This window comes from Acinonyx jubatus, chromosome D2 (genome assembly GCF_027475565.1).
Source record: "Acinonyx jubatus isolate Ajub_Pintada_27869175 chromosome D2, VMU_Ajub_asm_v1.0, whole genome shotgun sequence".
Taxonomy (NCBI): Eukaryota; Metazoa; Chordata; class Mammalia; order Carnivora; family Felidae; genus Acinonyx; species Acinonyx jubatus.
The window spans coordinates 603,445-626,519 of record NC_069393.1 but is presented as its reverse complement, the minus strand read 5'-3'; the positions used below and the strand labels follow the sequence as shown (position 1 = coordinate 626,519).

General features: G+C 47.0%; 1 protein-coding gene across 1 annotated transcript; it reads left to right on the top strand.

The window, feature by feature from the left end:
* The first annotated feature begins 1,940 nt into the window (after positions 1-1,940).
* Positions 1,941-21,473, top strand: CCSAP (centriole, cilia and spindle associated protein). Its single transcript, XM_027046902.2, has 5 exons — positions 1,941-2,458; positions 2,929-3,372; positions 16,977-17,245; positions 18,755-19,542; positions 19,947-21,473. The coding sequence occupies exons 2-4, from the start codon at positions 2,982-2,984 to the stop codon at positions 18,929-18,931; spliced, it is 837 nt and encodes a 278-aa protein (XP_026902703.1). The 5' UTR covers positions 1,941-2,458; positions 2,929-2,981; the 3' UTR covers positions 18,932-19,542; positions 19,947-21,473.
* The last annotated feature ends 1,602 nt before the right edge of the window (positions 21,474-23,075 follow it).

The window sequence follows — 23,075 nt, the reverse complement described above, 5'->3', positions numbered from 1 at the left end:
AAATTGACTGGGACTCTGGGTTTAGCTCGGCCAGAGTCAGTAAATGTCCTTTCTGTTTAAGCTGGCTGAATTGGTTTTTATCACCTCCAAGTGGACGAGCCCTGATGAATAATAACACTTTAAAAAATTAGAATCAAAGTAGCACGCTTAAGTGTGCACAACAGGTAAAAGCAAAACAAATCGGGGCACCTGCGTGGCTCAGTTAAGCGTCCAGCTCTCGATTTCATGAACCATGTGATCAGACCCCGTGCATTGGGCTGCATGCTGACAAGGCACAGGACTCTCTCTCTCCCTCTCTCTCTGCCTCTCCCTCACTTGGGCGTGCTCTCACTCTCAGATAATACACTTAAAAAAAATAAAACAAATCATTCCTAGTTGTATTTTTCAGCTATACGAACAACAAAAAACAAAAAAACCCAGTACATTACCTTGTAAAGTAGGACCACAAAGCACTCAGGGAAGTTAGCTGCTGTCCTTTGCCTGCAGGGGTGAAGTTTATTTCTCTCTGAATCTGGGCTGGACTTGTGGTTTGAGTATTAGATGCAGGAGAAGAGATGTATATGACCTTCCCAGGCCTTCCAGCTTGCCATTACCCTCTCAGAAGACAGGGGCAAGTGGAAAAGCCAGTCTAGCCTCCTGAGGATGAGGCCACAGGGAGGGGACCAAACGAGGCCAGTGCACAGCCAGCCCCACCAGCAGGCATGTGAGGCCCTCATGAGCTCAACTCTCCCTCCGGCTAAAGGCCACTGTACGGTGAGTCTAGACCAGCAAGGCGAAACCAGAACTGCCTGGCTAGCCCACAGAGTTGTGAGAAACAAGCAATCTTTTTGTAATGTTAAACCACTAAGTTTTGGGGTGCTTAATCACGCAGCCAAGGCTGAGACAGCTTGCGTTCTGCATTTTTCATACAACTGCACATTGTCATTTCCCCCCAGGTTATTAATATATTTGTTACCACTCTTTGGGTCGCAACCATCCCAAACCACCCCTGGCCACTTCCACAAAAGTGAAATGCATTAGAAGGTTCCTGGGGGGTGTCTCAAGGATCAAAAGGCAAAGTTGGGGAAGAGAGAAGTCAGGGCCGCTGTGGGGAGGTCAACAGCCAGGGCTCATGCAGTGGTCCATCCAGAAAACTGCCCTTAACAATCCAGGGGTAATGATTCCTGGACTGCTCATTTCAAGTTCTCAGGACAGTCTGACCTGTCCCATTTGGGCAGTGTCGACCTCTGGATCAGTTGGCTTCCATGAGGGGCTGGGGCAGAAGATGAATGAAGACAGAAGCAAAAATAGCAGATGAAGGGGCGCCTGGGTGGCTCAGTCAGTTATGCATCGACTTCTGCTCAGGTCATGATCTCATGGCTCACGAGTTCAAGCCCCATGTAGGGCTCTCTGCCAGCTCGGAGCCTGGAGCCTGCTTCAGATTCTGCGCCTCCCTTTCCTCTCTCTGCCCCTCCCCTGCTCGCACTGTCTCTCCATCTTTCAAACGTAAACATTAAAAAAATTTTTTTTTTTTAAATAGTAGATGAAAAAAAAAAATAGGTGAATGGAGGAAAACCCATTACGGAAGCCAGACCGGTGTAACTCACTCATGGATGGCCTAGGCCTGTTTTTCAACTGTTTTAAGTATTTTGATTTTCCAAAGCTGCTTTCGAATCTTTTTTGTTACGAATGTATCAAGGCTCCTTTTAACGGAGGGTAAGGATCTGCGTTGGGGCCACACTTGAAACTGTAACGACTGCAGCAACATTGTATGCTGCCGCATGAGGCAACTGAATCTGTCCAGGTTTTTGTACAGACGTCTCTGAGAGGGTGGATTGGCGGGTTTAATGAAGTTGAAAAAAATGTTTGGGGTGCCGAGAAGAAAGGAATTCGTACTAACACGTGGAAAGGTGTTAAACCCACAGTAACAGGTGCTGTGTGAACACAGGAAGGAAGCAGGAGCGACCGCGGGGACTCGTTTCTGGGAGAGGAGAGCAGCGCAGGGGTGTCAGGAGGGGAGCGCAGAGGGTGCGACCCCGGGGGGGCTGCACCGTTCACTGGACGGGGCAGCAACCCCAGCCCCTAACTGACGCCTCCCGCGGTGGCGGGCGCCTGGGACGGCGCCTACTGGGGACGCGGGGGCGCGGGCGCCTGGGCCGGGTGGGCCGGGGACGTGGGCCTGGGGCCCCGGGCTGGCAGACGCGCTGCACCCCCGCGCCTCGCGCTCGGCACCGAAGCGGCCGCCCCCACGCAGCGGGCGGGGGCCGAGACCGGGAGCGCGCGGGGGAGGCGTCTGCTCCCGGGGACTGAGGCGGCGCCTTCGCCTGCCGGCTGCCGCAGGGACGCGGGCCGCCGCGCCGTCGGCGACATCTTGCTCGGCAGGAAAGCGCGGGGGAGAGCGGGCCGCTCGGAGCTGCTGCGCCACGCGCGCGGAGGACGGGCCGGGGACGCAGGGCCAGGCCGGCGCGGGACCGAGGAGGTAAGCTCGGAGGGCGCCCCGAGGACCCCCCCCCCCGCCCTTGCTTTGCCTCACTCCTGCCCCCGCCGGTCCCCGGCCTCCCGCGGCCCTGTCACACCAGCCCGCGGCCTCTGGCCGCCGTCCCCCGGGGTGACCCCCCCAGCCCCCGCAGTCCTGGCCGCTGCGCCCTCCTCCAGGAGCCTCCCGCGCGGTACCCCGCCGGGGCCGTCAGGACAGGGTCACGGGACGAGACGCTACCTGGCCGGGTCTTCCCGGGCCCCGCCCCTTCCCGGGGCCGGCCGCCCGCTCCCTCCGCCCCCTCACCTCCGCCCCCTCCCGGGCCCGGCCCCCTCTGCCCGCGCCCCGCCCCTCCGCCCGCGCCCCGCCCCCGCCCGCCCCGTCCGGGCGGGGCTCCGGGTTTAAACGTCGCGGCGGGCCGGGGCGGCGGGAGGGGCGGGGCGGGTCTCTGTGTCGTGTCCCCGGCTCCGTAGGCGGCGGCAGCGGCGGAGCGGAGCCGCGCGCGCTCAAGCCCGCGGGAGGCACCATGTCCCCGGGGAGCGGGGTGAAGAGCGAGTACATGAAGCGCTACCGGGAGCCGCGCTGGGAAGAGTACGGGCCGTGCTACCGGGAGCTGCTGCACTACCGCCTGGGCCGCCGGCTGCTGGAGCAGGCGCACGCGCCCTGGCTCTGGGACGACTGGGGCCCGGCCGGCGCCTCGGACGACTCGGCGTCGTCGGCGTCGTCGGGCGCCGGGGGCCCCGCGCCCCAGTTCGCCCCCGCCTCGCCGCCGCCGCCGCCGCCCGCGGAACCCGCGGCGCGGGAGGGGCCGGAACGGCGGGCGCGCGGGCCGGCGGAGGAGCAGGGCGCGGAGGCGGCGGAGGCCGGGGAGGCCCGGGACGCGGCGAGCGCGGAGGCGGCGGACGTGGCTCTGCCAGGTACCGGGCCGGGAGGGGGGACGCGAGGGGGCCGGGAGGGGGCTGCTCCTGGCGTCCGAGCTGCCCAGCTCCGTGTCTCGCAGCGCTCAGGGCAAGCCCTTCCTATTTATTCATTTTTTGTTTTGTTTTCTGGTAGACGGAGAATGCGCCTCCCTGGCCGAAATAAGGGTGGTGTCAGCCCCGCCTCCGCCCTCCCGCCCTTATTTCCGTCATCGGGTGGCTCTGGGTTGGGCCCGCTGTGAACTGGGTTCAAGTGGCGCTGAACTCCGGGTCTTCCTCCGAGGGCCGTGGTTGCCTTAGTGAGCTCCGAAATCCCATCTATTTATATCTAAGCACCTTTTATTCCCCCCGGTAGAGGAGCCCAGCTTCCGTCAGATTCTCAGAGGGGACCGAGCCCAAGAGGTTAAGGTCGCTGAGCCCAGCTTTCAGTCTTATGAATGGGGCCGCTGTTTTTCTGTGTTAAGTCCCTGACCTCGCTGCATTGTCCCTGAAGAGTATTTTGAATTTGTTGACGCAGGCGGTTGCGTAACTCCTGGTTGGTGGGAGAATATTCGTTGTAAGTGCGAGGTGCTCTCCGCTTCTTGCCCACCCACTCGTCCCCCGTGCGCGCACCCCTCATCAAAAGGCTGCCGCGGGGTAGAGGTGGAGCCGTAGCTGGAAGATGGCCCTCGGGTGCTGTGCGTCTACTGTTTCTGCCCTGGTCCTCCTCCACCTTCTTTCCTGGCCAGACGGTGGCAGAGTTGGGGTCTCAGCGCGGGAGGCCGGATGGACGGTCGCTGGTGCTTGGGGCCGGGCTAAATGCCTCAGGATACAGCCTGGAGTAACCAGGGGTTCCCTCCTGCTACTTTCTAGCGTTGGCCAGACACTCCCCCCACCCCTCCCCCCCTGTCCCAATTCTCCACCCCCGTCCCGGGTCACTCGATTTTAAAGAGGCTTGGGCGAGAAAAGTAACCAAAGTGTATTGACAGCTTATTATCCCTCCAGTCGCTGATCTTAGAATATGTATTTTCTCGCTCAGCGTTCAAAACAATTCTAAGTGGTAGGGGTGGAATTTTTATCTCCGTTTCATAGATGAAGAAATGGAAGCTGGGGATAGATGATCAGTGACTTCAGTTTTGTTTGTTTACGGCACTGTAAAGTGGGGATTAATCAGCTTTTCAGTCTCTCATCGCAGCCCCTCTGCAAGAGGCTGGAAGAGAGAAAACTGAATCTTTTAGTCACAGAGCCAGCCTGCTTTGTTGCTGTTCTGTCATCTTCAGCCATTCTCAGTGCTTCCTAGAGCTGCCTTTCCATCCTCACATAACCTGTAAATCCCCCAAGATTTGTGGCTGTGTAGTAGCTTCCTAGCTAGCTTCTAGCAGCTTCCTAGCTTCAATGATCCCTGGTGGAAATTTGAATAACAGAAGGCAGAGGGGGCAGGGGCACATGCCTTCTGGTTTAGTCCCGTGGACACTGGCCTACCAGCTGAATTGTGAGATGTACTTGAGGTGCCTGTGTTTGCCTGAGCTCCTGATTATTTTGGTTTCCTTAGAGACACGGAATCCTACTAGTGGCTGAGGTCAGTTATTTCTTATCTGCTGATATTTCGGGCTTAGGCATCAGGCAGAAGAAAGGATGTGTGTTGTGTCCAGGCCTCTCGGTTGCAGGACCATTTGCTTTGCTCCTGCCTGTTGATTCCTATGTCTGGCAAGCCTGAAAAATCCTTGTTTTTACGTGGATGGTTTTATATACTAGAATGATGAGTACTCTTGAGTTTCTATGAAACAAACCTTTGGTTCTTGTTTTTACTGAAGCCGTATGTACACATAGAAGCATCTAGTTCTGTATGGCCTATGACAAGGATCCAGCAGACACACAGGCCAGCCCCCTGTTCCTTAGAGGACCACTTCCAGCGCCTCTGGCTTTTCCTTTGGTGTTGATTTTTCTCCGAGTGACAAGGCTTTTGTTGACACTCCTTAATTTTTTTTCTTTCGGTCTTTAGCATTATCTCTTGGCTTTCCTTCTTTTTAACTCCCTCCTAACCCATGCACACGGGCCCTCCCCACACCTGCTCAATAGTCGTCATGGAGCTTGTGGCACCTACAACTGTATCTACATTATTGTGCCTGGAAAATGTCGTGCCAAGCCGCCCTGTATTGTTTGCCGTGACTGCTTTTTCTTTCTTTCACAATACAACCAACACATCAGGTTCGCTCTCGCTCTCGACATCTTAAGACATCCCTCCCAGCGTCTTTGACCTACTTCCATCTGGCCTGGTTACTGCTCTCTCTTGCCTGCCTGGTTCCATGTTGGGCGGGCCCTTGGCTACCACCCCAGGGACTCCTTGGCTTCTCTTACGTAGGAGCCCTTGTGTGGCTCTCACATCATCTTCCTTCTTGGTTTACCCCTCCCGTTGGAACTTATCTTCTAGTAGCAGCCCAAGAAAGGGTATGTGCGAGGTTAATTTCCTGAGAGCTGGCATGTCAAACGATAGCTTGTATTTCCGCCCTCGTGATTTGGTGAGTTTGTGGCTGAGCCTGGAATTCTAGGTTGGAAGTACTGTCTCTAAAGAGTCTGGAGGCATTTGCTGTGTTGTGTTGTAACTTGCGGTATTGCGCTAGGGTCCTCTGGTCTCCTGATTCTTGATAACGTGTCCCCACCCTCAGGAAGCTTTTAGGGTCTTCCCTTTGTCCTTTGCGTTCTGAAATTTCTCCTTGGTCTAGGTCTGTCTTCCTCCAGTGTGCTTGTGAGCCCTTGCAGTGAAACTCCTGCTTTGTCATTTTGGTAGGTTTTGTTTTTTCACCTCTATTTCTGTTCCTGTTCCTTTCTTCTCGAACTCCTTAGTTGGATGTTAGACTTCATGAATTTCTCCTCCACCTTTCCAATGTTCATCTGTCTTTTTCTTCTGTTTTTTTTTTTTTTTTTCTGGGCGATATTCTCAACCTTATCTTACAATTCTTTCTTTCTTTCTTTCTTTCTTTCTTTCTTTCTTTCTTTCTTTCTTTCTTTCTTTCATTTTAGAGAGAGTGAGAGACAGCGAGCATGAGCAGGGGAGAGGGGCAGTGGGAGAGAGAGAGAGAATCTTAAGCAGGCTGCATGCTCAGTGTGGTGCCCCCCTGCCCCCCACAACTCTTCTATTACTTTTTTTTTCATCTGTGGGATTCTATTTATTTTTAAATTAATTTTGTTTTCTGGACTTGCTACCTTCCCTCCCTACCTTCTTCCCCCCCCTTCCTCTTTTTATTCCTTTGTTATAAAGTTCATTTATTTATTTTGAGAGCGTGAGTGGGGGAGGGGTAGAGAGATGTGAGGCTTGAACTCACGGAAACACGAGATCACGACCCCTGAGCAGAAACCAAGAGTCCTACGCTTAACCAGCTGAGCCACCCAGGTGTCCCTCTTTTTATTCCTTTGTAAAAAACAGTATTCTCTTCTCAATTCGTGCATATAGTGTCTTTTATTATCTTGCTGAGGATATTACTAGAAGTTTTTTTTATGTATTTTCTTCTCATTGTATTTCTACGGCCTAGTTTCTGGTTCCCCACCCTCTCCCCACTTGCGTTTCTTTTTGCTTTCAACCCTGTATTTCATGTTAGAGACCTTTTTGAAATGTCTGATGATCCTTGGCTTCTCAGTCTTATTTAAGAGATGGGTACGAAAAAGCTGTCAGGACGTTTTGTGCACCTGGTGGGTGTTACAGGAGTGTTCACTGTGGTATGCCTTGAAGCATGCTTTGGAGAGTCCTCCGAACTGTCTCTAATTCCTTCATATGTCTCCTTTTCACTTAAATTTTATTTTTTAGCAAATTTACACATATGCATAATTTTTAAAAAATATGCTTAAAACGAAAAAAAAAAAAATCTGACCTATTTCCCACCCATGCCCCTCGCTCCCGCGGATGCTCCTTCCAACTCTTTTTAGCTTTCCTTTCAGCGATGCCCACCCTCTTCTCATCTAGAGGCTTTTTATTTTATTTTCTTATTTTTTTTAACGTTTGTTTATTTTTGAGAGACAGAGCACGAGCCGGGGAGGGGCAGAGAGAGAGGGAGACACAGAATCCGAAGCAGGCTCCGGGTTCTGAGCTGTCAGCACAGAGCCCCACGCGGGGCTCGAACTCCTGAACCGGGAGGTCATGCCCTGAGCCGAAGTCAGATGCTTAACTGACTGAGCCATCCAGACACCCCTCTGTTGGCTGTTTAAATTTTATTTTAAACATTATATATTGACTTCCCATCATGGGAGATGATGTAGCTTAAGATCTTGGCTCTGCCCCGCCCACTCCCTGACATTTACCAGCCCCCGGTTTGTCCCACAGTATTAACTAGGTGACTATTTTGTTTAAAGCACGATTCTGTGTTTGAATTATTGTGGCTATGTAGAAGTATGCACAGGCGGGCCGTGTAGTATATTCTGACTACATTTTCTTTTTATTTATGTTTTTCCTGAAGTTAATCATTGTTTTACCTTTTTGTGTGTGTGTGTGTGTGTGTGTGTGTGTGTGTATTCCCATGACTACTTCACCCTGAAATAGTCCGGTAGTATTTTAAAACTTGGCATATGCTAGACACATTAGGTGTTCTATTCATTTATTTTTCTTTTTTCCCTTGGAGACTTTTTTTTTTTTTTGAACCTCCGTCCTCCTATTCCAATTTAGACGTTGTGCTGTCAGTCTGGGACTTCTCTTCACTGTTTCAGTATTTCTTTTGCTCACATCCTTCCTCTGATCTCTCTTGTACATCTCGAGTGTTCCTTCGTGTGGCGTATCGCTTCCTTCTGGGGTAACATGTCCTCTGTAAGTCCTGAGAAATGTTGCATGGGAATAGAAATTTTGTGACCTTGCATGACCGAAAATGCCTGTATTATATCCAAAGGCTGGATTGATATTTTGCAAGGTAGAGAACTATAGATGAGAAATTTCAGTGTTTAAAGGTATTATTATATTGCATCCTAGTTTTTGGTCTTGCGTTTTAGAAGTACCATGCCATTCCAACACCTTGTGTATGTGACCTCTTTTTGGGGGGCGGAGAGAGCAGTTTTTAATAGATTCTCTTTATCCTAGGTGTTCTAACAGTCTATGTCTTTGTTTTTTTTTTTTTTTTAAGTAAGGTCTACACCCAAGAGGCTCGAATACCAAGATCAAAGTCGCATGCTCTACTAACTGAGTCAGCCAGGTGCCCTTTATGTGTATGTCTTTTTTTAAAAAAAGTTTTTTAATGTTTATTTTAGAGAGAGAGACAGAGCACAAGTGGGGGAGGGGCAGAGAGCGAGGGAGACACAGGCTCCAGGCTCCGAGCTGTCAGCACAGAGCCCGACACGGGGCTCAAACTCATGAAGTGTGAGATCATGACCTGAGCTGAAGTCAGATGTTTAACCGACTGAGCCACCCAGGCACCCCTGTCTTTTGTCATTTATTGGGCTGACAACTTGGTGGGCCTTTTTAGGCTGGAAACTTTTCGTTTAGTTCGGTAATATTTTCTAGTACTGTTTAAATAATTTCCTGTGCTCTATTTGCTTTTTCTTTCTATATTTACTTTTAGTTGGATGGTGTAACTCCTGAATCAAACCTCTAACATTTTTATTTAAAGCTTTTTTGACATTGGAATTTGGGGTTCTGTTTTCTGGAAGAACTCTTTAATTGTATCTTCCAATCTTTATATTGAAAATTTTAGTTCTGCCATCCTAGTTTTAAATTTTGGAAAGATTACCTTTTTTTTTTTCTTTTGTCCCAAGTTTTATTTTTAAAAATTAAAAAAACAATGCGGGCACCTGGGTGACTCAGTGGGTTGAGCATCTGACTTTGGCTCAGGTCATGATCTCATGGTTCATGGGTTCGAGTCCTGCGTCGGGCTCTGTGCTGACAGCTGGGAGCCTGGAGCCTGCTTCAGATTCTGTGTCTTCCTCTTTCTCTCTGCCCCTTCCCCACTCGCTCACCTCTCAATCTCTCTCAAAAATAAACATTAAAAATTTAAAAAAAAATAACATCCCGTTCTTCTTGGATTTCTTTTAACTCAAAAAAAAAAAAAAAGCCATAATTGAGAGGTCTGTTATATTTCATACTCTTTTTGTATACTTTGGACTTTCTCTTTTTAGAGGATGTACTCAGATGTTTGCTCTTAGCCTGTCTGCTCGCACGTAAGAGTGAGACTTGTAGAGCTTTCCAGGAGCTCTGGCTGTGGGGGTGCTTGTTGACTAATTGGATGAGGACGAGCTGTTTCTCTGGGGGACTTAAACATAATAAGTACCCATTTTTCTTGTGTTCACCTCCTCAGATGGCAAACCTCCAGTCTCCTGCCTGGGGCGGGGTACAAGCCTGGCTGTCAGCATTCGGGGAACAAGAGTTGGGGAAAGGGAGGAGGGGCCTTGTTCTTTACCACATAAACCTGTTTTTCAAGAAGGTGTCGCCCTTTACTTTTCCTGTGCCTCGTATCTCAAGCCCCTACCCACTCTGCTTCTCCATCTCTGGGGAGTAACCCACATGCCTTCTGAGCTAGGAGAGGGGCAATCATGTGGCATACCGACTGGAGGAAAGACTTTGCAGGAAGTGTCGACAACGACATTACCGAGTGACCCTGAAAACTAGTGGCTTAAAATTCCACTGCTCATTTATTACTGCCCGCGGTTTCTGTGGGTTGGCACTTGCCCTGGGCACAGGGGATGCCTTGTTTCCACTCTGTGCCGTCTGCAGCCTCTGCTGGAAGGTGCCAGGGCTGGGGGCTGGCTGCTAGGGCACTCGCTTGTGACATCTTCATGTACCTGGCCTTCCTCATAATGTGCCGGCTGGCCTCCAAGGGCAACTCTTCCTTAGAGAGAGCAGGGCACATGCTGGGCTACCCTTTGTGACTTATCACCAGAAGCCATGGACCACTTCTTTCTCCCCATTCCTCGCTTATGAAAGTCTGCCCAGGTTCAAGGGGAAGAAGCATCCACCCCCCCCCCCCCCCCCCCGCGCCAATCTCAACAGGCACGTTCATATTATGTTGTCAGAAGAGCATGTGGGTTGGGGGGCCTGGGCGGCTTAGTGGGTTCAGCGCCCGGCTTCAGCTCAGGTCGTGATCTTACGGTCTGTGGGTTCGAGTCCTGCATCGGATGTGCTGACAGCTGAGAGCCTGGAGCCTGCTTCCGATTCTGTGTCTCCCTCTCTCTCTGCCCCTCCCTGTTCACGCTCTGTCTCTCTCTCTGTCTCTGTCTCAAAAATAAACATACATTAAAAAAAAAAAAAGAGCATGTGGGCTGGGACACTGATTAATGCTGGACCTTTGGAAAAGGCATTCCATTACACTGGCCTTCTGCCTCATTTTCTATTTCCTTTTGGGGTTCAGTGTGTGTCCTGTGGGACTTTCTCCCGCAGGGAGTTAGGATTCGTCCTACTTAGTTCTCAAGGTCACTTCTACGTCCTCATCTATGTTGCAGTTTCCAGAATTGTATGGACACGTGCTGCCTGCTGTCATTGTATCCCTTGCTTTTTGTCCTATGGGTTATGCGTTTTTTCCTTCACTTTAGTGGGCTTTTGGGAGGAAGGGACTATATGCACATGTCATCAGTGCGTATTAAGCCTAAATTCCATTTGCTGTATTTTTACTTAGATTTACTAAAATAATTTTTTTTTAATCTTTATTTTTGAGACAGAGAGAGAACAAGTGGGGGAGGGTCAGAGAGAGAGGGAAACAGAATCTGAAGCAGGCTTCAGGCTCTAAGCTGTCAGCACAGAGCCCAACGTGGGGCTCGAACTCACAAACTGCGAGATCATGACCCGAGCCAAAGTCGGACGCTTAACCGCTTAACTGACTGAAACACCCAGGCGCCCACTTAGGTTTATTTTTTACTTCCTTCTTGATCAGTCTTGCCAGAGACTTGTGAATTTTATTAGTTTTTTTTTTTCCCCCAAACTAACTCGACTCTGTGGATTTTCTTTATTAATATGTCTTTATTGATCCATGATCTTTTCTTCCCTTACGCTTTGTAAGATGGGTGCTTAGCATTGATTTTTTTTTTTTTTTTTTTTTTTTACCTGCCTTTCTTTTTGGATATGTTGATTTTAGGTTGTAAATTTCCCCACAGTTACTGCTTTAGCTATACTCTCAGTTGAGTAGGATGAATCTTAACTCCCTGCAGGAGAAAGACCCGAGTTTTGTTATATAGTATTTTATTTACTTAAGCAAAATCATTATGATTCTTAAAATACATGAAAAAATTAATAAACCTTAACATTTATGTATATAATACAAACATAAGGAAATGTTTTTTTCTTTAAAAAAAAAAAAGGACTATATCCTAAAAGCATACTACAAACGTTACGCTTAATGAAGAAACTGCAGAAGCATTTCTAATAAGGTCAGGATTAAGGAAGGAATGCCTTCCATCGCCACTTTTTTTTAATTGTTAAAAATTATGGTAAAATCTGCATAACACACTCTGCCATTTAACCATTGGTAAGTGTGGCATTGAGTGCATTCCCATCTTTGTGCAACCATATGATTTATTTTTGATCCGTACGTTATTTAGAAATGTTTTTAAATTTCAAAACTGGAGATTTAAAAAAGTTACTTAATTTTGGGGCGCCCGGGTGGCTCAGTTGGTTGAGTGTCCGACTTCGGCTCAGGTCATGATCTCACGGTTCGTGAGTTCAAGCCCCACATCGGGCTCTGTGCTGCCAGCTCAGAGCCTGGAGCCTGCTTCTGATTCTGTGTCTCCCTCTCTCTCTGCCCATCCCCACTCATGCTGTGACTGTCTCTGTCTTAAAAATAAATAAAACATTTAAAAAGTTAAAAAAAAAAGTTACTTATTTTTGTTGTTTTATCAAGGTTATTTACACTATAATTACACCATAATTATCCACTATGTAGAGGGTACATTCTGTTTGATTTCAATTTTGTAAACGTATTAAGATTTGCTTTAGAGACTCAGATGCGTAAATTCTTGTAAACGTTCCATTTCACCACATTATATATTCTGTAGTTATGGGATGCAGGGTTATATGTATAGCCATTCGGTCAAATGTGTTAATTCTGTTGTCCAGATTCTTCAAAACAGACCCTCCAATAAAACTGAGCGGCCCGATGGACGTGTTCTCTCTTTGTATCATCCGGCATGGTAGTTCCTAGCCACGTGGGGTTATTGAGCGCTTAAACTCTGATCGGCTTAACTGAGGAATCGAATCTTTACTTTTATTTAATTTTCCTTTACGCTTATAGTTGATAGCCACGCTTATTGGCTAGCACAGCCCTACACCAAGACTGAATTTATTTTTGTTTGACTGTCCTGTCAGCTCCTTGAGAAAGGGGCATTCTAATCCTCTCCCACAATGGCGATGACCGCTGTTTTTTGTTCCTCTGAGAAGGTCTTTGGTTTAAACTTCAGCCCTCCAGGTAAGATCTTGACCCGTATGGTCACATGCACTCACCTGACAGCAGGCAAGAGTTTCATAAATATTAATATTGGGCTGATAGGTTCTGTCTCTTCTGCATCTTCCGTCTTTGTCTCCTGCTGCTGCAGATGTACTTGGGTTGGTCTTTTTCTTTTAAGTGTTACGGAGAGTAAACGCAACGATTTGATAGCCTGTAAATGGAAAATTGCTCCCGCTGGCCCTTCCTTCTTGTCTTCTGTCCTTACGAGGCCGCCCATCTTTTGCAGTACATTCATAAGCGCGTTTGCAAAATTATTTGTAGGGGTAACTTGGCCCAGGGTCTCTAAAGAAGAGTTTACTTCTTTGTACCGGGTGCCTGTGGACCCTCGGGATTTTTAACATCAGTCTTTGTTTATCTGTGGGGGGGAGGGCTGGTCCGGTAGCTCACGGTTAGCAGAACTAGGCCTCCACTCTGTCCGGTACGCAGCCCACCGTGACCTGGTGCCCCGACCCCGCGTCCCCCTCTGTCAGCAGTGAGGCGGCCTGCTTGCCCAATCGTCTGACGGACCCCCTCCCCCCTGCGGTGTTGAACACTGTTCACGGCTGCCTCCTTTACCAACGCTCTTCCTGTAGTTTCTCTCCTGGTGAGTTTTTCTCCTTTTCTAGCAATTCTTTCTCTCTCTTAGGCTCTCCTTCTTCAGCCTGGCTGCTCCTTAAATAATGGTGGCCCTAGGGGCCTGACTCACTGTCCCCTCCTCTGACTCCGCGTTGCTTCCTGGATGATCTGTTCTACGTCCAGACCTCAGCTCCCACCTGCTGGCTCACTACCTTGTCTCCTGGCTTCATGGGCCTGCTGAGTTGTTCCAGAAGTATCTCCCATCCGACGCCGCAAGTATCCCGTCTTTATCCTTGGGTGGACCTCTGTCAGAGGATAGCAGGACCATCCCCACTAAACATCTGTGGGAGCTGTGGACTCCTCTTTGCTCCCAGGGCCGCGGGGTGTCTGTCGTCTTCACCGGTCTGTCGCAGTGTTGCTGGGTCGTCTGCTCTGGAGAGGCCTCGGTACCTCGGTACCTGCTCTGGAGAGGCTCGCTGTTCTGATCAGTGTGTGGTTCACAGGTGCCCAGTGAGTCTGAGCACCTGCCAGGCTCGGTGGGCCCCCTTCTGGTCCTTTCTCTCCCCTCTCCACCCCTACCGTGACTCCTGGGCCCCACTTGCCCCCACTTCCCACCTCACCCCCAGACTCTGCCGTTGTTTGCTAGCTGGCCTTTCTGTCCTCGCCTCTCTCACTCATCCTTCATGTTGGTAGCTGGAGGCCATATCCCTAAAATGCAAATAGGGCCATGTCGCTTTTTCAGCTTACAATCCTTTAGTGAAGAATTTAGTGATTCTTCATCATTTTCAGGATAAAATGAAACTCCTGAGTTTGGTGTGGAAAGTCTCCTCCTTTGCCACCCGCTCCATGCCTTCATCCACAGACTCTCTCTGGACCTGTCATTTTGAACTATTTATATTCCCTTTTCTTTCCGGGCCTTTGAACAAGACATTCCCTCTTGTTGGGACTCTCTTTTTCTCTTTTCTTCCTGACTAGTTTGTCCTTTAACCTAAATCATTATTCCCTTCTCTGGGCAGGCTTCTCTGGAAGACCTGGGTTAGACACATACAGACCAGGAGAGGAAGAGAAGGAAGGGAACTTTGGTAGAGTCAAGGTCATTGCTGAAGATAGAAGATAGAAATGACAGACAACAATCTATCAAGACTTCACACTTGTGCCCCAGTATCTTGACTCCCTATTCAGGGGCTTACTCTAAAGGGAATGTGGGCAATAAATAAATAAATAAATAAAGGGAATGTAGGCAGAAGCAAGAAAAGAGTCACAACCAGAAATAGGAAAGGACAAGAATGTGTCCTAAAGAGGTGATGAGGTTTTAGAATAGCAATCTGTAAAGTCATCACCTAGAGCCAAATTCTGGAGCATTTGAAGTGAGGGGTATCCTTAAGACCTAAACAGCTCGGGTAAGTGAAATGGAGTTGTAGATGCATAAGGAGCCATTATTCAAAAGACTGAAATTAAATCACTCTGTTGCATCATACACACAAATTAACTCAAGTGGATTAAAGACTCGAATGTAAGACCTGAAACCATAAAATTCCTAGAAGAAAACATGGGCAGTGAGCTCCTTGGCAATTGGTCTTAGCAATGTTTTTTTTCCGGATCTGATTCCAAAGGCGAAGGAAACAAAAGCAAAAATAAATGGGACTACAACAAGCTGAAAAACCGAGCAGCAAGGGAAAGCATCAACAGAATAAAAAGGCAGCCCATTGAATGGGAGAAGATATTTGCCCAAGGGGTTAAATATCCAAAATACATCAAGAACTCACACAACTCAACAACAAAGCACCAAACAACCCAAGTGAAAACATGTGCACGGGGTGTGAATAGACATTCTTCCAGGGAAGATACACAGATGGCCGGTAGGCATGTGACAAGATGTTAAACATCAGTCATTAGCAGGGCAGCGCAAATCAAAACCACAATCAGCTATCTCCTCACACCTGTTAGAATTGCCATTCCCAAAAAGGCAAGAGATGACAGGTGGTGTGAGGATGTGGAGGAAAGGGAACCCTCCTGTACTTGGTGGGGATGTAAGTTGGTACAGCCACTATGGCAGACAATATGGAGGGAGATTCCGCAGAAAGGTAAGAGGAGAACTAACCATACTATCCAACCATTTCCCTTCTGGGTATTAAGCTGAGGAATACAGAAACACTAATTCGAAATGATATAGGCACCCCCATGTTTATTCTAGCATGAGTTACAATAGTCAAGATAGAGGAACAACCCTAAGTGTCCACCGGTTGACGTTGACGAGTGGGTAAAGAAGATAAGGCATATATACACACAATGGAGTGTTCATTACCCAGCCACAAAAAGAAGAAGGAAATCTTCCCTTTGGAACACCACGGGTGGGTCTAGCAGGTTTCAGACCAAGTGAAAGAAGTCAGACGGAGAAAGACAGATGCCATGCGATCTCACCTAGAAAACAAGACAAAGGAACAAAACAAAAGCAAACTCCTAGATCCAGAGAACAAGTTGGCGGTTACCAGAGGGGAAGGGAGTTGGGGGAAGGCTGCGTGGCCGAGGGGACTCAACTGCATGGTGACGGGTGGTAACTAGACTTACCGTGGTGATCAGGCTGTAGTGTCTACAGATACCAAATGACAGTGTTGTGCACCTCAAGGTCATATGACGTTGTATGCTGATCTTACGTCAGTAAGAACAACCAAACAAAAAAAATCGGAAATTCGGGCCGAAACGAAACATGGGATCACGAAGCGTTGAAACAACATCACATAACTTTTACAACAAATAAAGGGTCTATAAAAAGTAATGAGTGGCCAAATGATAAAATGTTGTTAAGGGAAGTAGGTATGTTTTAGAGTACATCCTTCATGTCTGATGTTCACCTCAGAAAGGGCAGTCCCATTTTCCTTCAGGATTGCTCCAGCGCTGCTGGCAGGCTTTAGGGCTGTGTAGACCCTGGGCCCTGATTCATGCAGTCATTTCTATCGCAAGTGTTGGGGAAGCCCTCTTATGCCCTCCCCACACCTCCAGCTCTTCATGCTGGGAATCCATAGTGAGTAACTATGGAAACCGCTCCCGATTGTGACTGAGGACCGTTCAAACTAAGGTGGGCAGCTTGCTCTTTCTTACAGCATGTTAAGAGCCACAGGGAGCTCTCGATATTCGTGGCACCTCAAAAAGAAATGAAATTGAGCACGTTAAGAGCCGTAGGGAGGTTTCCGTAATCATGGTGCACCAGAAAGAAATGGGATCCTGGAACTTGAGTTGAGTGACTTCACACCTAACCTTTTACATCTGCTGAGATTACCGCAAATCCCGATCTGTTTCTGAAGTGAGGCCTTGATGATTGGACTTCCCTTGGGGTTGTGGAGAAAGCCATGAGGCTGTGGTGCTTTTTAGGTTTTAATATTTAATTGGGATGCTTGATATCGAACTGTGAGTGAGAGTTGTGGCTTTTGAATAGGTTTGGTCCAGCCTTGGTGGATTTGCTGTTGATTTTAAAATGGGCCAGACCATTTGAAAGGTATAACCCTGACTTGGTTTTGTATTTCTTGCTTACTTGGACTCGTGAATTGAGCCGTTATGGCATGAAGCGTTATGAATTTCACAACCCAGCTATTTGAAGTGATTATATAGAAACGTGATTTTAAAGCATTCTCGACTTGTTTCATCTCCTTTTTTTTTTTTTTTCAAAAGCACTGCCAGTGAAAGACATAAAAGAAAAACCTGAACAACAGGCCAGAGCAAAAGAGACTGACAAGTTACCCAGCAGTACTGAACCTCGACAGCAACCAAGTGCCTTATTTGCTAGAGGAAATAGGAAAGCAGCCAAAAGTCCTCAAAGATCATCAACTAAAATAAAGGAGAAGAAGCATCCGTTTGCTCTTTATGGGTGGGGAGAAAAACAGACCGATACCGGAAGCCAAAAAACTCACAACGTCTGCGCGTCTGCCCCCGTGCATGAGGTGGGTTCGTGGGCACCTGGCCGTCACTGCTTTTCCTTGGAGGCTGGGGGTTAGGCTGTGTTCCTGTCATCGGGTGTCCTATTCTGTGTTCACCACGGTGCTTTGGGGTCATGGTAGATCTTAGGAGTCCAAGTCCTGGAATTTGGCAAACAGATTGAGGGTGTCAGCTCCCTGGAGATCGAGGGGTGTTGCTGGGAATTAGCTGGGATTTGGAATATTTACCAACATGGAACCAGGAGAAGTGGCTGGAGTCAGGGTTTTCAAGTTCCGGGGGGGTGGGGGTGGCGCAGGTGCAGAGGAGGAGCCCAGCGGGGCTGGTGGCTGCCCGTGTAGATGTGCCGTGGGCCTCTTGGCAGGTTTCTGGTTCCTGTGGCTTTGATAACTGGTATTCCTCGACTCCCTTGTTATCTTTTGTTAGATTGATTCTGTAGTGCTTGGCACCTACTGTAGATTCCCTTTGGCTCTTTGAGTTCAATTCGGATGATTGTGTTTTCCCCTGCTCATCCACAGCCAGTGCCTTTTACTCATTGGAGCCTTAGTTGTCCTCTTTTTTTTTTTTTTTCCATGTTTATTTACTTATTTTTGAGAGAGAGCACAAGCTGGGGAGAGAGAGAGGGAAACTCAGAATCCGAAGCAGGCTCCAGGCTCAGCTGTTGGCACAGAGCCCAACCTGGGGCTTGACCCACGAACCATGAGCTCATGACCTGAGCCGAAGTCAGACTCTTAACCGACTGAGCCACCGAGGTGCCCCCAGTTGTCCTCTCAGTCCCGAGAACACGTCTGACCAGAGGTCTTCGTGTGTGCAGCCGTAAAGCAATTACATATGTTAGCACTGACATGACTAAGTCGGCCTAAAGCAAAGAACGAATGAAAAGAAGCAGAAAATACAAAGAATTTGAATTCTGATGAATTACCATGATCAGATTTTTACTGAACAGACTTCTCAACGAACCCTAGCAGATGGTGTTATTTGGAGTGATATTTGAGACAATGGAGCTGTGGTTTAACAAAAGACTCTGGCTATTGCATGGGATTAAGTTCAACAGAGTTCATCTGTAGCATGAAACGTCTTAAGTGGTAAAAGTCCTTTAATGGAATACTTATCCAGGCTTACTGCTAAGCATCTTCAATAATTTTCCAGAGCCAGTTTCTAGAGACACATGCAAATTAGTTGCTTACCATTTATACCTAAAATTTAATGTCCGTTTTTTATTGTTTAGCGTCTTGGTCACTGACCAGGGGCAAGGGGATGGCTTTTCGGGAGGAGCTGTTATACCTAGGAGAAAGGGATATGATGAAGCCGGGCTGGCCTCTGCCCTGGTTTCCATCCAGCTGATACAGGAATCTACAGGAAGGAAGAGTGCTGAATTCTCTGGAAGAGGGAAAAAAGGTCCTGGGGGTAGTAAATATTCATCGCAAATATTCTTGAAAATGAGTACAAAAGCCACATAAGTTATTATACTTTTGTTTTAGAAGTAACAATAATCTTTTTATTTTTGAGTAATTTAGATTCACGAATCAGCACTACGAGCCAAGAACAGAAGACAGGTGGAAAGAAGGAAACTGGTCACTCAGAGGCAGCGCGCTCACTCTGTAGACGTGGAGAAAAACCGAAAGATAAAGCCTTCCTCCTCGGAGAACCCATGGATGACAGAGTACATGAGATGCTATTCGGCAAGAGCTTAAAGGCCGAAACAGTCGCTTGGACAGCCTCTTCAAAAGAGTGTAAATGAAAAGAAAGAAGAAACAAAACAAAAGAAAACAGACATAGATTTAAGAAACCAGCTGATTATGCAAGGTTTTCCGTAGGGAATGTCCAAAAGATTGCTCTATTTCAGTGAACCCTGGTCACCTACCTCAGCAGTAGGGCGACAGTTGAAGCCATAGATATTTGGTTATTTATGAAGCTCAGTCCCTAATATTTGATATTCTTTTAAGGGTTTTTGTTTTAAAGCATCTTAATCTTTTCAGATGCCGCCACCGAATGCCTTTAAATGGCTACTGATGCTTAACATTCAGTCTTCTCTGTCAGTGTAGCCGGAGCCTGTTTTCATCCTGTCCTGAGTAACTTTCCAGATTCCATAGTGAGGAAGATCATTCCGACCTGTAGCTTAAGACTCCTTTTCCTTACGCGTGGTTTTCTTCGTGAAAGAACGGCTCATCGAAAGGGAGTTTCGACACTAACATCGATTCCTTGTATAGTGACGCCAGAACCCCCTGAAAAAGTAAACTTATTCATCTTTCAATTATGGCACCACTTTACACAGACCGTGATATTTAAGAATTATCTGGGCTGGGTGAGGGTCCTCTTTTCTCTTTAAATTGTCATCTGGGCACTTTCTATCTCATACAGATTTTAATAGATCGAATGCAGTCCCGTACGTAAAGTGCCAGTGCGGTGTGTTGAGAGGAGTACTGAACTTCTTTTGTGAAACTTTTCTTTTTATTATTGCAACTTTCTTAACACGTAACGGGAGAAGCAGCTCCTTGCTTCGGTCCAGCCTTTTGGCATATACGCGCTGTGGACTCTTGCCTCTTCTTTAATAGTTGGCCGTGACATTTAGAACTTCCCGTGTGAAATTTCACTTAGCGATGTTGAGGTGGTCTTGCGCACGGGGCGGGGGGGGGGGGTGGGGGATGACATCCAGATACCAGTTAGAGATGTGGCTTACCCCTACTTTCTCCACTTTTTCCTCTACAGAACTCATTCGTAACAAAGCCTTGACGATGTACGTTGTTCAGACTTCCGCTGAAATGCATTTCTCCCGGATTCCTAGCCAGTGGAATGAGACGATGGTGGTGTTTGTCTAGGCACGGATGTTGAGCATGTAAATAAAGCGCTCCTTCCCTGGTACATTTCCTTTGGGGTAGAACAAAATGGTTTTAAGGAATGCTGGTTTCCATCCAGCTGATAACAGGAATCTACAGGAAGGAAGAGTGCCGAATTCTCTGGAAGAGGGAAAAAAGGTCCTTTGCCTGGGCCAGGTTAGCACCTGTAGATGGGTGAATAAAATTTGCTATTAGGTGTGAGGTTGAACATTCCCTTGCTGTTTTTACTCTGGATCTTTGAAGTGTTGTCAATTTTTACTCTTTTTGTTTTTGTTTTTTTTTTTAAGTAGGCTCCAGGCCCAGTGTGGGGCTAGAACTCGTGACCCTGAGACCAAGAAAGAGTATGCTCTACCAATTTAGCCAACCAAGCCCCCCACAGTCAATGTTTAGAACACAAATATGTTGTATTCCACATAAAATCTTCACACGATGTCCTCTTACAACTGTATAAGCTTTGAAAACTCAAGAATCGTGAGCTTTAAAAAAAAGAAAAAAGACTTTTTAAATACTTGCATCGTTCTGAGGTGAATCCTTTTACACAGAGAGCTCTCCTAATCATTGAGATGGGTATTTAACAGGAAGTTCTATATGTTGGTCCAAAACAACCCTGCTAATAATCCTGGTGAACGTTACTGTCGTTATTAAAGTCCTTATACACTGCAGGTACCTAACGATCAAATTAACGTGGCATTGTGATGGTGCAGCTGACTGTGAAAACTGTTCCTTCCAAAGCCCTTCGTGCTCCTTTGTGTTTAGGCATCCAGCTCAAGCATTCCTGTTGCACCTGACAATCTCCGGGAAGATGGCCTTGGGTGTAGGTCAGGTTCCACACTGACGGGCTGCCTTAGAAACCCGGCTTCCTCTCGGCTTTACCACGCCAGACTCCCTCCCCTTTAGGGAACAGACTCGTATTTAATGTGCTTCCTACTGGCAACTCCAGATGGAGACAAAACCTAGACGGCAATATTGGCCAGTTTTACCCCCTTTTTAAGTAGAAGACCAATGGACAGGATTTTTAAAGTACTTTTCGTGTGCATGAACAATGAGTACATCAGCCTGAATTAACTGTGAGTCCCCTTCCCACGTCCAAGTCATTAGTTGGTGAGGGTGTCTTTTTAGGGGTGAAAATCACCTTTGGAGCCCATGAAGTTTTTTAAGCGGTAACAATTTGATGGTCTGACTGTTCCCTTCATTCTAGAAACTCATGTTCCTAATTCTTATAAATCGTGTTCCTAATTCTTGGGACAGCGTGGAAGACAGCAGGCTAGTTTAAAATTACCTTTCATGTTGAAAAGTCTGAAACGGAAAATCCAGTGAGAATATGGAATAAAATAATTGCTGCCTAAGATTCTCTTTTTTAAATTTTGGTTTTAAAATTAAAAGTTTGCCATAAACATGGTTTCTGTGTTACTTTTATTAAGAGCAGCAATCGGACACTAAGTAACATCTAGCAACTCTGCTGGACCAAGGCAAATGACAAGTGAATAGAAATCTATTTCTTTTTTTGAAAAAATATTTTGAAATACTTTTTTAAATGTATCTTTATTTATTTTGAGAGACAGAGCAAGCAGGGGACGGACAGAGAGAGAGGGAGACAGAATCCCAAGCAGGCGCCGCACTGCCAGCACAGAGCCCGATGCGGGGCTCGAACTCGCGAACCACGAGATCATGACCTGAGCCAAACTCAAAGAGTCGGACGCTTAACCGACCGAACACCCAGGCGCCCCTATTCTTTCATTTTAAACTAAAAGGCTGCTCTTATGTAGGAGGTATCAAAATACTCAGTACCTCTGGGTTTTATATATATGTATGTATGTATGTATACACACACACACACACACACACACACACACACACACACACACATACATATACCCCTATATATATATAAACTCCACTGCAGTAACATTTCTAAGTACATATATACATTTTTTTAAAAGTTTACTAAAGGTATAATAGGGTATAGATTCTCTGAATTGCTCATGATGTAGTAGGTACCTATTTATGGTACTTCATATGTAATACCTTTGTCATTGTTTCATTAAATAAAAATTGCCAATAACTTGAAAGGTGTGTGTGTGAGGTCACTCAAACTCTGTAAACTGCACGGAAGAATGGTGTCTGTGAGCCCATAGACGTCACCCCCCCCCCAAAAAAAAACTCTCCTCCTCAAACAGGATTTTGTGCAATTGGCAGAGTTAAAAAAAAAAAAAAATTCTAGTGATAACCTTCCTCCTTTGACTTGAAATGCTGTACTGAGCATAAACTTTAAAAATGGAATGTTATCGTACTTGGTATTTAAAATGTTCAAAAGTATTATTGGCAAGGAGGGAGAGAGGCGAAGCATATGTTAGAAGTGAAAACAACTTTTCTGAGTAAAAAATAGTTTTACACTGGATTAGATACAAAATGGTGCTAATGTTTCTTTATGTTGATTCTGTGTTTGGTTTGATACTAAAATGCTAATGCCTGACTCATAAGGCCCCTGCTATATAGCTTGGTGATAAGTTAACATTTAAAAAGCAATACTGGGGCGCCTGGGTGGCTCAGTTGGTTAAAAAGCAATACTAAAAATGTGACCTGATCATTTCAAATGCTTTTGAAATGGAGTTTTTGGACAGCAGAGTGAATAGGGAGTAATACAGTGTAAGAACACACTTAATCCCAAATTCTAGGCAAGGAGCTATGTCGAGATTATTGGCCCAGATTTGCTCCCTTCAAGCCTAGTAGCGTAAAAGGGAAATAAATTGCTTCTTTAACACTTATTTCCATTTTGAAAGTCAGGACACCTGCATGAAGACATTGGAAGGCTCTCTTGAGATTTCTTTTACAATTTGCAAAACTGTACTTAAGAACAGTCCCTCCCCCCTGCCCCCCTCCCGCCATGTTGTTTTATGGTTATTTTGAGTAGTGCCTTCCCTTTAACATTCTGAAGGAATATAAGGCCTACTTACAATCCCAAAGCTCAGGCGATGAGAATTCTGGGTTGTCTTTTCGAAGA